This window comes from Cnephaeus nilssonii (assembly GCF_951640355.1).
Source record: "Cnephaeus nilssonii genome assembly, chromosome: 3".
NCBI classification, from domain to species: Eukaryota; Metazoa; Chordata; class Mammalia; order Chiroptera; family Vespertilionidae; genus Cnephaeus; species Cnephaeus nilssonii.
Window position 1 is genome coordinate 64,874,768 of NC_137074.1, and position 15,526 is coordinate 64,890,293.

General features: G+C 43.5%; 1 protein-coding gene across 1 annotated transcript in view; it reads left to right on the top strand.

Moving 5' to 3' along the window:
- Positions 1 to 15,526, top strand: part of USF3 (upstream transcription factor family member 3) — a 53,726-nt gene that overhangs the window by 25,764 nt on the left and 12,436 nt on the right. The window contains exon 6 of the mRNA XM_079766633.1: positions 13,634 to 13,730. Within this exon, the coding sequence (XP_079622759.1) occupies positions 13,634 to 13,730 (97 nt within the window). The remainder of the gene's footprint in view (positions 1 to 13,633; positions 13,731 to 15,526) is intronic.

A 15,526-nucleotide genomic window follows, 5' to 3' on the forward strand; every position in this document is an offset into this window, starting at 1 on the left:
CCCTGCAGGCCTGGTCTCCCCCAACTGCCCTCCCCTGCAGGCCCGGTCGCCCCCAACTGCCCTCCCCTACAGGCCTGGTGTCCCCCCCCCCCAGCTCCACTCCCCTGCAGGCCTAGTCCCTCCCAATTGCCCTCCCTTGCAGGCCTGGTCCCTCCTAACTGCCCTCCCTTGCTGGACTGATCACCCACAACTGCCCTCCCCTGCTGGCCATCTTGTGGTGGCCATCTTGTGTCCACATGGGGGCAGCCATCTTTGACCACATGGGGCGGCCATCTTGTGTGTTGGAGTGACGGTCAGTTTGCATATTACTTTTTTATTAGATAGGACTAGAGGCCCGGTGCATGATATTCGTGCACTGACGGGATGTCCCTCAGCCGGGCCTGTGCCCTCTCACAGTCTGGGACCACTGGCAGGATGTCTGCCTGCTAGCTAGTTTAGGCCCACTCCCCATGGGAATTCCCTATGTGAGCACTGCTCAGCCAGAAGCCGGGCTCGCTGCTCTTTAGTGCTGCCTCAGGGAGAAGCTCCCACTACCACTGTTGTACTCACCAGCCATGAGCCTGGCTTCTGGCTGAGTGGCACTCCCCCTGTGGGAGTACACTGACCATCAGGGGGCAGCTCCTGCATAGAGCGTCTGCCCCCTGGTGGTCAGTGCTCATCATAGCGACTGGTCATTCCGCTGTTTGGTCAATTTGCATATTATCCTTTTATTATTTAGGATTCCATTGTAATAGGATATCATCATTTGTGTTAGCCTTTTTTTTTTAAATTTCTTTATTGATTAAGGTATCACATATTTGTCCTCATCGCCCCATTCCCATCCCAAACCCCTCCCCACGCATGCCCCCACCCCCCTGTTGTCTGTGACCACTGGTTAGGCTCATATGCATGCACACAAGTCCTTTGGTTGATCTCTCCCCCTTATCCCCACCCTCCCCTACCTTCCCTCTGAGGTCCGACAGTCTGATCTATGCTTCCTTGACTCCGGGTCTGTTCTTGTTCATCAGTCTATGTTGTTCATCATTTTCCCTAGATGAGTGAGATTATGTGCTACTAGGAATACACTTATAAGAACCGAAAATGAGACAAGCAATAATAGTTATGCTGAGAGGCAAATGAATCAGTCTGTAGTGAGTTTCTTTCTGGGCCAACAGTTCTTTTGAGTCCCAATTTCAATGTCAAACAGTTCCTTATATGTACATGTCAGCAATGATATTTCAGTTCTGGATGGTGGACAGATGGTGGTATTGCAGGTCCGACCCTCTCTGGTTTGGTCCTGGGCAACCTGCAGTGACGCACAGCTACTGACTGCTAGTATGGCAAGGCGTCGTCAGCGTCTTCCATCTCTGGACTGTTTCTCTTCTGTCTTCAAGGCTGGAGTAGTTAGTCCTGTCAGTTCCTCTCTGTTGCGGGAATCCACATGGTCTCGGAGTTGTTTTCTGAAACTATACAAACATATTCTCTACCGAAAGTTAATAAAGGAATCTTTTCTATAAATTTGACTTGCGATCCTTTTTTATTTTTTGCCCAAACGATTTTCCTTTGGCTTGTTTTGACACCATGTATGTTTTACATGGGTGTCTTGCTATTAGCATTACAAATGAAAGTTAATTTTCTAAAGTAAAAATTTTGTAGATGTAATTTACTTACAGGATATTTTTCCTTACATGATATTCTTCTACTATCCCCCCTTTTTTGATTTAAATATTAGGAGGCTTTTGGAAATTTTATGATGTAGTCTTGATAGCTTTTAAATTTTAATTTTTTGCACTAAAATATGACTGCTTTAGGTTCATTACATGTTACGCAATTTTACCATGAGATGAACTACCAATAAAAACTTAATTAATTAATTAATTTATTTTTTTAAAAAATAAATCTTTATTGTTCAGATTATTACAATTTTTCCTCTTTTTTCCCCCTATAGCTCCCCTCCACCTTGTTCCCACCCCACCCTCTGCCCTTACCTCCCCCCACTGTCCTCATCCATAGGTGTACGATTTTTGTCCAGTCTCTTCCCGCACCCCCACACCCCTTTCCCCACAAGAATTGTCAGTTCACTCCCTTTCTATGCCCCTGATTCTATTATATTCACCAGTTTATTCTGTTCATCAGATTTTTTATTCACTTGATTTTTAGATTCACTTGTTGATATGTATTTGTTGTTCATAATTCTTATCTTTACCTTTTTCTTCTTCTTCCTCTTCTTAAAGAATACCCTTCAGCATTTCATATAATACTAGTTTGGCAGTGATGAACTCCTTTAGCTTTTTCTTATCTGTGAAGCTCTTTATCTGACCTTCAATTCTGAATGATAGCTTGCTGGGTAGAGTAATCTTGGTTGTAGGTTCTTGCTATTCATCACTTTGAATATTTCTTGCCATTCCCATCTGGCTTGCATAGTTTCTGCTGAGAAATCAGCTGACAATCTTATGGGTGCTCCCTTGTAGATAACTAACTGCTTTTCTCTTGCTGCTTTTAATATTCTCTCTTTGTCTTTTGCTCTTGGCATTTTAATTATGATGTGTCTTGGTGTGGTCCTCTTTGGATTCCTTTTGTTTGGGGTTCTGTGCGCTTCCTGGACTTGTAAGTCTATTTCTTTCACCAAGTGCGGGAAGTTTTCTGTAATTATTTCTTCAAATAGGTTTTGAGTATCTTGCTCTTTCTTTTCTTCTGGCACCCCCATAATTCTGATGTTGGTACGCTTGAAGTTGTCCTAAAGGCTTCTTACACTACCTTCAACTTCAACTTTTTGGATTATTTTTTCTTTTTGCTTTTCTGGTTGAGTGTTTTTTGCTTCTTTGTATTTCAAATCTTTGACTTGATTCTTGCGTTCCTCTAGTCTGCTGTTGGGACTCTGTATATTTTTTATTTTTTTATTTCAGTCAGTGTATGTTTAATTTCTAGTTGGTCATTTTTCATATCCTCAAGGGTCTCCCTAAATTTATCGGCCTTTTCTAGGAAATTCTTGAAAAACCTTATAACCGTGATTTTGAATTCTATATCCAGTTGTTTGTTTTCCTCCATTTCTTTTGTTTGTGATCTGTTTTTTTTTGTCTCCACATTTTCACTGCTTCCCTGAGTTGGTAGGGTATCTTTGTGAGCTAGGTGTCCTATATGGTCCAATGGGTCAGCCTCCCAGTTACCTGAGGTGGACACTCTTGGTGCACCCCTTTGTGGTCTGTGTGCACAGTCTTGTTGTAGTTAAGCCTTGATTGTTGTTGGTATCACTGGGAGGAATTGATCTCCAGGCCAATTGGCTGTGAGGATCAGCTGTGTCTATGCCAGGAGAACTTCTGTGCTGGAGACACCCTTATGAGACAAGACTTGCTTCAGTGGGGCTTTGGTGCTCACTGAGTCTGCCCTCTGAGTGTGTCCCTTATGGATCTGAGGAGTTGTAATCTGGATGGTCCCACTCTGACCCCTGGGAACACTGGCTCTTGGAGCTCCAAGGAGGTGCTAATTTAGCCTCTGCCTGAGGCCACCCAGCAGGAGCTACGAAGAGATCTTCAGATTCCTCTTCTTTGTTTGGGTTTTGGAGGTGCCCAGATGAGGCCCAGCTGTGAAGCAATGCAAGGTTCTATGGGGCCTTGGGCCTTCTTTTGGATGTTCTGGGTCTCACTGAGTTAGCTGCAGTTTGTTAGGTAAGTTTAGAACTCAAAGGACCAGGCCATTCATATGCAAAATCCTCTGCCCTCAGCTTGGATGGGGCGGAGTCTCAGGGCGGAGCAAATAGCAATGGCTTCCCGTCAGCCCTGCCCTAAGAGGCACCTGGGTCTCAGTGTCCCGCGGTAATCGCTGCAAGCACCTCTGAGAGAAAGCCGCCCTAGAGTTCCGCCCGTTGCCCGACAGTCCAGTTTCTCCCCGCATGAGTCTGGGTCCCCAGAGTCTCGCCCGGAACTGGAGTTCAGAGCAGTCAGGAGCTTTTGTCTCCCTCCCGATTGAGAAAGCCAGCCGTGTACTCAGTTGCCAGTCCTCTCCACATGTGCGCCTCCGTACCTCTGCCTTCCACAGCTCCTGTGAGTCTCAGTGTGCTTTTCTCGTTTCTTCTAGTTGTAGAATTTCCACTTAGCCAGACTTCCTGTGGTTCTGGATGATGTCTGTTTTGTCCTTGATTTGTAGTTTTGATATTGTTGTGCGAGGCAGCAGTTCAGGTGTTTACCTTTGCCGCCATCTTGATTTCTCTCTACCAATAAAAATTTTAGTTAACACCTTAGGAACAGCTTTTTGTCCAGTACAATTAATTTTTCTAGAATATTCGTGTTAGCTTTTTTTAAAAAATATTTATTGTTCAGATTATTACAGATGTTCCTCTTCCCCCCCATATCTCCCCTCCACCCGATTCCCCCCCACACCCCATACCCTTACCCCCCACCATTGTCCTCATCCATAGGTGTAAGATTTTTGTCCAATATCTTCCCACACCCCTCACGCCCCCTTCCCCATGAGAATTGTCAGTTCACTCCCTTTCTATGCCCCTGATTCTATTATATTCACCAGTTTATTTTATTCATCAGACTTTTTATTCACTTGATTTTTAGATTCACTTGTTGATAGATATGTATTTGTTGTTCATAATTTTTATCTTTACCTTTTTCTTCTTCTTCCTCTTCTTAAAGAATACCCTTCAGCATTTCATATAATCCTGGTTTGGTGATAATGAACTCCTTTAGCTTTTTCTTGTCTGTGAAGCTCTTTATCTGACCTTCAATTCTAAATGATAGCTTTGCTGGGTAGAGTAATCTTGGTTGTAGGTTCTTGCTGTTCATCACTTTGAATATTTCTTGCCACTCCCGTCTGGCCTGCATAGTTTCTGTTGAGAAATCAGCTGACAGTTGTGTGGGTACTCCCTTGTAGGTAACTAACTGTTTTTCTCTTGCTGCTTTTAATATTCTCTCTTTGTCTTTTGCCCTTGGCATTTTAATTATGATGTGTCCTGGTGTGGACCTCTTTGGATTCCTCTTGTTTGGGGTTCTCTGTGCTTCCTGGACTTGTAAGTATTTCTTTCACCAGGTAGGGGAAGTTTTCTGTCATTATTTTTTCTAATAGGTTTTCAATATCTTGCTCTCTCTCTTCTTCTGGCTCCCCCATAATTCGGATGTTAGTACACTTGAAGTTGTCCCAGCGGCTCCTTACACTATCTTCATATTTTTGGATTCTTTTTGTTTTTTCTGGTTGGGTGTTTTTTGCTTCCTCGTATTTCAAATCTTTGATTTGATTCTTGGGATCCTCTAGTCTACTGTTGAATTTCTGTATATTATTCTTTATTTCAGACAGTGAATGCTTAATTTCTGACTGGTCCTTTTCCATTTTTTTTTGGCATTCTCATTAAGATCCTTGAAGGTCTCACCAAGTTCCTCGGAGGTCTAAGTTTCTCGGCGGTTTCTAGAAGATTCTTGAGTAACCTTATAACTGTGGTTTTGAACTCTATATCTAGTAGTTTGCTTTCCTCCATTTCTTTCAGTTGTGACCCGTTTCTTTGTCTCTGCATTTTGGCTGCTTCCCTGTGTTGATGGAGTGGCTTTGTGTGGTAGGTGTCCTAAAGGGCCCAGTGGCTCAGCCTCCCTAATTACCTGGGGTGCACCCCTTTGTGTGCTGGGTGCACAGTCTTATTGTAGTTAAGCCTTGATTGCTATTGGTATCACTGGGAGGAATTGACCTCCAGGCCAGTTGGGTGTAAGGACCCGCAGTGTCTGTAATGGAAGAACTGCTGTGCTGGAGATATCCTTATGGGGCAGGGTTTGCTTCAGTGGGGATTTGGTGCTCACTGAGTCTGTCTCTTGAGTGTGTCACTTATGGATGTGAGGAGTTGAAATCTGGTATCGTCTCACACTGACCACTAGATACACTGGCTCCCGGATCTCCAAGGGGGTGCAAAGTCAGCTCCTGCCTGAGGCCCCCAGCAGGAGCTACAGCGAGGTCTGCAGATTTCTCTTCTTTGTTTGGGGTTTGGAAGTTTTGGAGCTCTCTGACCCAGCTGCAGTTTGTTAGGTTAGCTGCAAAAGGACTGGCCATTCATATGCAAAAGCCGTGGCGCACAGCTTGGCTAGGGTTGTAAATTTGGTGGGGTGGGATCTCTGGGAATCACCAGGGCATAGGAAACAGCAATGGCTGCCAGTCAGCTGTCTCTGCTTCTCCACGTCTCAGTGTCTCCGTGTCCCTGCGTCTCGCGCCCCCACGCAGTAACAATGATTCTTGTGAGCACCTCTATGAGAAAGCCACCCTCGCTTTCCGACCCAATGACAGACATTCCAGTTTCTCCCTGTAGGAGTCTGGGTCCCCAGAGTCTCGCCAGAAACTGGAGTTTAGAGCAGTCGGGAGGTTGTATCTCCCTTCCTATTGAAAAAAATAGCGCACCCAGTTGCCAGCCCGATTTGCGCGCCTCCATACCTCTGCTCTTCCAAGCCTCTGCACCTCCTACCCAGTCTCAATGTGCTTTTTCTTTTCTTCTAGTTGTAGAACTTCTACTCAGCCAGCTTTCCCATGGTTCTGGATGATAGTCATTTTGTCTTTTAGTTGTAGTTTTTGTGTGGTTGTGAGAGACAGCAAGTACAGGTGTATACCTTATGCTGCCATCTTGGTTTCCTCTATTTTGTTAGCCTTTTTAAATTAATTTCTTTTGTATTATAGTATTTCATGGTTTTTATTTGCATTTCCCTGAATTGAAAGAGGTTTTAAACTAGTGTGAAAAACTGTTTTTCTTTTTTACATTTTAAATGAGTGTTCGTATATCTTCTTTTTATATAGTGCTTATTCTAGTTTTTGACCCATTTTTCTAGTGGGTTTTCTGTTTTTAAAAAATTGTATTAAATTTATTGGGGTGACCATTGGTTAATACAGTTATATGTTTAATTAAATTAATATATGCAACAGTTAATATATACACAGCAAATAGCACCAAAAAGCTTAAAACAAGAGACATTGGTCTCCTGCCTACTACTTCCCAATTCTAATGTAGCTCCTTAGAGGCAATCATTCTCAAGGAGAATGATTCTTCTGGTATTTACCTTTCTATTTCAAGATAACATGCTTATATTATTATATCTTATTTTGCATTTTATATATTATCCATTAACTTCCTGTATGCTTTTCCCTTGGCTTCCCCTTGAGTAACCCAGTGTAATTCTATCATAACTTTTGATTACATTGGCATTCAGTTTTTATGTTATGGAGACAGTCTAAATATTGTGTATGGTTGCGTCAAGGAGTATACTACTAGTATATTATGTTTCATTTTGTATGCAACTTTTTTTGAGTTAATAATTGCCTCATTGTTTTACATTTGCTTAATTTTCTATATACCTCTCTTTAGTTTTTCCACACTTTCAACAGTCTCTTAGTACAGTTTATATCTGATCAAATGTACCACATAATTTCCTTTTACCCTTTTTTTCCTTTGAGACTTTACTTCTGGAGCCCTCTACCCTTTCTTTTCTATCTCAATTGGTTGGTCTCCTTTAATTCTTCTGTTTTAATTTCAGCTCTCATATTTTTAATTTCCAAAAGTCTTTTTTTCTTATTATTTTTGTTTCTTTTCATACCACATGTTTGTTTCATGGAGATACTATCATCTCATCTATGAGAATGTTACAGGGTTTTAAAAAAGTATTTTCTGTGTTGACTTTGTTTCTTCTGATTTTTTTTTTTTGTTGTTAATCCTCACCCGAGGATATTATTCTATTAATTTTTAGAGAGAATGGAAGGGAGGGGGAGAGACAGAGAGAGAGAAACATCCATGTGAGAGAGACACATGGATTGGTTGCCCCCTCCTGCACACCTCCCAACCAGGACCAGGGATTGAACTTGCAACCGAGGTATGTGCCCTTGACCAGAATTGAACCCGGACCCTTCCGTCCTCGGGCCAATGCTCTAGCAACTGAGCCAAACGCACTAGGGCCTGATTTCCCCTTTTTACCACCACCCCCTTAACCTTTTACTTGGTTGGTATTATGGAGAAAAAAGATGCTTACATATTTTCCAGTATCAAGTATCATTTTTATAAACTTTCAGTACCTATGATAGATTAGGAACCTCTGCGTATGTTTGTCTTTCTGTTTGGAGACTTTCCTGAAATGTGTAGTGATACTTAGTTGTTTTTTCATATTTGAGAATGAGACATTAAAAAGCTGATTGAGCCCTGGCTGGTTTGGCTCAGTGGATAGAGCGTCAGCTTTAGGATTGGAGGGTCCCGGGTTCGATTCCGGTCAAGGGCACATGCCCAGGTTGTAGGCTCGACCCCCGGTGGGGGGCGTGCAGGAGGCAGCCAATCAATGTTTCTCTCTCATCATTGATGTTTCTCTCTCTCTCCCTATCCCTTCCTCTCTGAAATCAATAAAAAATATTTTTAAAAAAAGCTGATTGACTAAGCTTGTCTGTTGATAGCTCTGAGTGTTGTTGAGTGATTAGTTGGTGAACTAACATTGTTATGAAACTAAAAATATCAGTATTTGTAGCTTTTTGTTTGTTTGTTTTAGGGGTGGCTATTACTTTTTTTTCCCCCCAGAGCAGAATCCTTGAGCCCTGTACCTAGGCTTGGGAACGGTCGGAAGAGCATGAGGCTAGTTGCTATTATTCTGGACGCTGGGTCGGGGAAGTGACTGCTTTAGGAGGCAGTTTGACTTCACTCCCGTTTTCATTCAGGAGCCTCTTCGTGTGTTCCCTTCTGTGCCAAGCATCCATGAGGCTGAAATTCTCTGGTTACATTTCACAGAAAACAAACTTGCCTCCTGTGGTTGGGGCAGAAAGGAGAAGTCATCCAGCTGCATAGAGGGTGTGGGGATTGGTTCTTATTGCTGCATAAGAAGAGTCCTTCCACCGGCCCCCCAGTTTTATCCCCATGCCTCTCACCCCACCTTCGTGGTCGCGGGAGCTCCCAGTCCTGAACCTCCCGGGCTGTCGCAGGGCGGTCCAGTTCAGTTTGCTTCTTCTCTACACTGTCCCCTTAGGAAGGTCTTACACTCCACTTTCTCTTCATTCTCCCCTCCAGGGCGGTACTTAGTCTTGCATAGATGTTTTTTAGTCTTCCTAAAAGCATATCTTCTGTTTCTTTAACAAATAGCAAACTTAAGGGCAGGCACTATGTCCTCTGACTGTTTTTCTTCCTCCACATCTCAATGTATATAGTAGCTGCTCAGTAAATATTTGTGTTTGCCTAGTAAAATCTTATTTTCCTGCTCTTGGCTTTCATTCCTATGAGTGTCTCTGAAAGGAAACCATAATCATTTTGATTCCTCAGTGTCTTAGACTGTGCAATGGAAATCAATATTTGGCTCCCAGAAACTGAATAGATTAAGATTTCCTTCACTGTTGCTACATGTCTCCACCCCCATCTGAAGTAGAGAGGCAGAAAGTGGGCACTGTAAGGCTCTGCCTTTGTCTAGGCTCTTTGTTGTTGTTGTTGTTGTTAATCCTTACCCGAGGATATTTTTTCCATTGATTTTTAAAAAAATATATATTTTATTGATTTTTTACAGAGAGGAAGAGAGAGGGATAGAGAGTTAGAAACATCGATGAGAGAGAAACATCGATCAGCTGCCTCTTGCACACCCCCTACTGGGGATGTGCCCGCAACCAAGGTACATGCCCTTGACCGGAATCGAACCTGGGACCCTTGAGTCCGCAGGCCGACGCTCTATCCACTGAGCCAAACCGGTTTCGGCTTTTCCATTGATTTTTAGAGAGAGAGGAAGGGAGGGGTAGAGACAGAGAGAGCATAATATCTATATGAGAGAGACGCATCAATTAGTTGCCTCCCACATACACCCCGACGGGGGCTGGGGATGAGCCTGAAACTAAGATATGTGCCCTTAACTGGAATCGAACCTGTGACCCTGTAGTCTGAGGGCCGATGCTGTAACCACTGAGCAAAACTGGCTAGGGATTTCTCGACTTTTGAGTTAAGAAAGGACAGTATCAGTTTTCTCTCTCTAAAGTGTTTCCTGGGTTACTTTGGTTTTTTGGGGGGACTAAGTCTAAGGAACCCAGAATTGTAACTTGCTGAACCAAAGCACTAAATCACTGATTCCTGCATGAAAACAGTTGTCTGATAAAGTACTGGAGTTATTTAATAATGTGCACATGGGAGTAGGAGTTAAACATGCACTGCAACATTTAAAAAATTATTTTATTTTCCAATAGCTGAAGAATAAAAAACTGAAATGCCTCTTATACAGCCTAAATATTTATTAGTAACAGACTGGTAAATAAAGTAAATACAGCATTCAGAAGGTGTAACATAGATATAGAAACCTAAATGCTATATAAAAGCATCTCCAAGATATATTTTTAAATTTAAAAGTAAAGTAACTTACTCTTTAAAAAAAAATATTTTATTGCTTTTTTACAGAGAGAAAGGGAGAGGGATAGAGAGTTAGAAAAATCTATGAGAGAGAAACATCGATCAGCTGCCTCCTGCACACTCCCCACTGGGTATGTGCCTGCAACCAAGGTACATGCCCTTGACCGGAATCGAACCTGGGACCCTTGAGTCTGCAGGCCGACGCTCTATCCACTGAGCCAAACCAGTTAGGGCAAGTAACTTACTCTTTATAATATCTTTCTGTCTGGATTTAAACACACACACACACACACACACACACACACACACACACACACAGAGGCATAGAACATTCTGGAAGGATACACAAGTCACTTTACAGTAGTGGCCTCTGGAAAAGGGTCTGGAAGGTTAAAGCCAAAAGAAATACTAGTTTTCATTATATATCCCTTCAGATTATTTATTTTTTTGTTATATGCACATATTGTATTTTCAATTTTTAAAATTGTTAATTAAGAATAAAGAATAAAGCAGCACTTTGACATAAAATACAATCTTTTTGAAAAGCTTAGGAAGGAATATACTGGGAGCATGACACCAAACTCATTCAAGTAACATTGTAGTTCTGGTTGACAGAGTAAAGAATAACATTAAATTCAACTTAAAGTCTTTAAATGGTCTTTAAGGCCCTCATTGGCCTCTTCTTTTACTATTCTTCTCCTATGTACGTTAGTCGGCTCATCTCCTTACTGTTCCTCCAACATGCCAAGCACAGCTCTGCCCGAGGGCCTTTGCTCTTACTGATCCTGCTACCTGAACCCTCTTCCTCCTGATACCTATAAGGCATATACTTTTCATACCTCCTTCATGTTTGTGCTTAAATGTTGCCTTACAGCCCTAGCCGGTTTGGCTCAGTGGATAAGAGCATCAACCCTTGGACTGAAGGGTTCTGGGTTCTATTCTGGTCAAGGGCACGTGCCACTTTGTCAGGCTCGATCCCTGGCCCCAGGTCGGGGAGCATGTGGGAGGCAACCAATCAATGTCTCTCTCTCTCTCACTGATGTTTCTCTCTCTATCTCTCCCCCTCCCTTCCACTCTGTCTAAAATTTAATGGAAAAATATCCTCGGGTGTGGATTAAAAAAGAAATGTTACCTTACAGAGAGGCCTCTCTCAGCCTCTCTATTCAAAATAGATTATAACAGAATGTCTTAGTCATTTGGGGCTGCTATAAGACAATTAGCATAGACTGGGTGGCTTAAACAACCAAAATTTATTTCTCACAGTTCCAGAGAATGAGAAGTCCAAGATCAAGGTATTAGCCAGTTCAGTTCCTGGTGTGGGCCCTGGTTATGCCCTCACATGACACAGTGAGAGAGCACTCACCTCCCTCATGTTTTCTTCTAAGGGCATCTCATATGAAGGGTCTACCCTCATGACCTAATTATCTCCCAAAGGCCCAACCACCAGATACCATCACAGCAGGGATTAGAGTTTCAACATGAATTGTAGGGGGACACAAACATTCAGTCCATATACAGAGTAACCTCTGCCATCTCTCTGGCCCCTTCTTACTAGTACTCTGCTCTATTTTTCCCCCCACAGCATTTTATTCATATCTATACTAATAAAAGGGTAATATGCTAATTAGACCAGATAGACCAGACGTCTTTCCAGACAAAGGTGGTGGGGGCTGAGGCAGAGGTGGTTAGGGGCGATCAGGAGGGCAGGGGAGAACTGTTAGGGGCGATCAGACCAGCAGGGAAGAGTAGGTGGGGTGATCAGGCTGGCAGCCAGAGGTGGTTAGGGGTGATCAGGCAGGCAGGCAGAATGGTTAGGGGCGATAAGGCCAGCAGGGGAGAGCAGGTAGGGGTGATCAGGCTGGCAGGGAAGCAGTTAGGGGCATCAGGCAGGCAGGCAGGCAGGCAGAGGCGGTTAGGGGCAATCAGGCGGGCATGCAGAGTGGTTAGAGGCAATCAGGCAGGCCGGCAGAGGCAATTAGAGGCAATCAGGCAGGCGGGCAGAGGTAGTTAGGGGTGATCAGGAAGGCAGGCAGAGGCAGCTAGGGGTGATCAGGCAGGCAGTCAGAGGGGTTAGGGGCGATCAGGCAGGCAGGCAGTGTGGTTAGGGGCAATCAGGCAGGCAGGCAGGTAAGTGGTTAGGAGCCAGTAGTCCCGGATTGTGAGAGGGTGCAAGCCGGAGTGAGGGGACCCCCCCCTCCTGTGCACAAATTTCATGCACCGGGCCTCTAGTCCTATATAATAAAAGCCTAATGTGCTGTGTCCAGTCATCCAGTCAGCTGTTCAACCAATCAAAGTGTAATATGCTAATGATATGCTAAGGCTGCTCAACTGCTCGCTTTGACGTGCATTGACCACCAGGGGGCAGACAGTAAACCAGTCAACCAGTCGCCATGATGTGCACCGACCACCAGGGGGAAGACCCTTTGACCGATAGGTTAGCTCGCTGCTGGGGTCTGGCCGATTGGGACTGAGGGAGACGGGCTGGACATGCCCTAGAGCCCTCCAATGGTCCCTCCCTGGCTGGCCAACCTCCCACCTCCCTCCCTGGCCCGATTGTGAACCGGTGGGGTCCCTTGGCCTGGCCTGCACCCTCTCTCAATCCGGGACCCCTCGGGGGATGTCAGAGAGCTGGTTTTGGCCCGATCCCACAGGCCAGGTTGAGGGACCCCACTGGTGCACGAATTCGTGCACTGGGCCTCTAGTATATGTATAAAATTCTTCAAAGTCAGGAACTTTTTCTGTTTTGTTTATTATATCCCTAGTGCCTGGGACAGAGCTTGACACATAGTTGATGCTCAATAAATACTTAGTAAATGAAAGATAAGCAGTAGAAGCTTTTGAATATTGGTGCATTTAAAAAAATTTTAAAGATACATATCACATATCCTATATAATAAAAGCCTAATATGCTAAGTGTCTGACCATTCGACCAGTCACTATGATGCCCACTGACCACCAGGGGGTAGACGCTCTGACCGGTAGGTTAGCTTGCTGCTGGGGTTCGGCAGATCGGGACTGGGTGAGACGGGCCGGACACGCCCTGGATCCCTCCCGAGGTCCCTCCCCCAACCTGCCTACCTCTTGCAGTCCCTCCCCAGCCTTGATTGCGTACCAGTGGGTCCCTCGGCCTGGCCTGTGCCCTCTCGCAATCTGGGACCTCTTGGGGGATGTCGGAGAGCTGGCTTTGGCCCAATCCCCACAGGCCAGGCCGAAGGACTCCACCAGTGCACGAATCCATGTACGGGGCCTCTAGTATGTAATAAAACCAACACTTTTAAGTTTCTTTGGCAAGGTCTTAAAATGAAGACCTTTTAAATTATTAATTTTCTTTGGCAGAGCAAGAATATGATCCTGGACCAAGCCTTTAAATATATAACAGAATTGAAAAGGCAAAATGATGAATTCCTGCTTAATGGAGGAAATAATGAACAAGGTAAATATTTTTTCTTTTTGTTTTTTCCCCCAATGTTTAGACCTTTGCATACAGTGCAACTTATATTAGGATATAGAAGGCTTTTTGCCCACAGACATTATTAAGACCATGTGTTCAGTGGATCTGGGAGAATAGTGTTGCAAATAAACTCATCTAAGTGAGCAATTCTAAATCTTGCAGGCATACATAACTTTGATTTTCGACTTGTCTCTATTTTTCATGTTTGCTTAACTCATGATATAAGTAATGCTGAATCTTTTTTATTCTAGTTGAATCTTCCAGCTAGGAGGAGCTTGTAAGAGGTTGTAGAGGGATCCTGCTCAGTATAACTTAAAAACAAGATAAAGATAATGCCTGTGCCAAGACTTAACTGTGAATTTGCTCAAAGGCCAAACCCTCAGTTCAAGATTGTTTATATTACATGTAATGTGCGCATCAGACTGCCTAATCATTTAATAATTTTGATCTCTAGATAGAAGTGAGTCTTTGTATGTTATCAAGTGAATGTCTTTTCCCACTTGAACTAGAGAATGGGTTTCCTTATAACAGCTGAAAAGAAGAATATCACAGGCAAGTATAAAGCTCAGAGTGGTAGGCCACTGACAAGAGCAGAGAGAGAATTTCCTGTGACACCTCAGAAGGTCACATTAAAAGGAAAGAAACAAAGGCAGAATTTGTGGAGGTGGGGCAATGCTGGGCTGTTTATAAGAAACGGGAAGGATATTGGAGAGCATACTTGAAGGTTAGCCTTCAGAATTTCAGTTAGATAACAACTTCCCCTCAAGTAGCTCAGTTGTCTTTTATGGCCCAGGCCCTGGTTATGATGCTGTCAGGTAGCTAGATATATATGTTTGGTATCCATTTTGAGGCACCCTATAAAATGATTTGTAGACTTTTCTAGTGAGAGCTGCTTTGGTTTCACAGCCCAGAGGCTGAGGCAGTCAAGTTACCTTAGGAAAAAGGGAAACTATTGAGAAAAAAAAAAAAGTTGCATGAGGCCCAGGAAAAGCTGAACAGCCAGGCCAGGGGTCAGAGCAGCAAAGGAGGCAGCTTCACCTTTCTTTGGTGCTTTTTTTGTGCATCTGCTCACTCTTCATCTCCTAATAGTTTTCTCCACATACTCATGGTCCACATGACAATCTAGAACAGTGGTCAGAGCAGTGGTCTTGGGAGTCAGGCCACCTGGGTTTGTGTCCTGATTTCATTTATCACTCAGTACCTCTCGTTAGTTACTTAATCTCTCCAAGTCTCAGTTTCCTTATCTTAAAATGAGGATAATTATAGCATCTATCTGGTTAACTTTAGGTAAATTATATAACTACTCTGAGCCTGTTTCTCACATCTGAGACTGATGAAGACAATAGGTAGTTCCCATCTCATGGTTGTTATGAAGATTAAAGGAGATAATTCTGGTAAAGCACTTGAAGTTTGGGACTTCAAGTAAATGCTTGATAAATGTTATCTGTTATGATTGGTGTTATTGTTATTAAATGAGACAGTGAATGAAAAGTCCCAGGCATATAGTAAGTGTGCAATAAGTAAGAACAACCATTATTATTTGGTCTATAATAATTATTTTTAAATTTCTAATGTCCATGGCACATTGACATGTGCTTTTTCCTTTGTCTCTTAGTTTAAGTATCCAAGGAAATAATTTTCTAATCTCAGCTCATCCTTGTCAGGACAGATCTATTCATTTCAGGCTACCTCATAGGGCATTGGCCTTAAGGATGGGCTGCCTTTGGCAGAGGGAATGGGGAGAGTACCTACCCCTGTGGCAAGACATGGAGGGATGT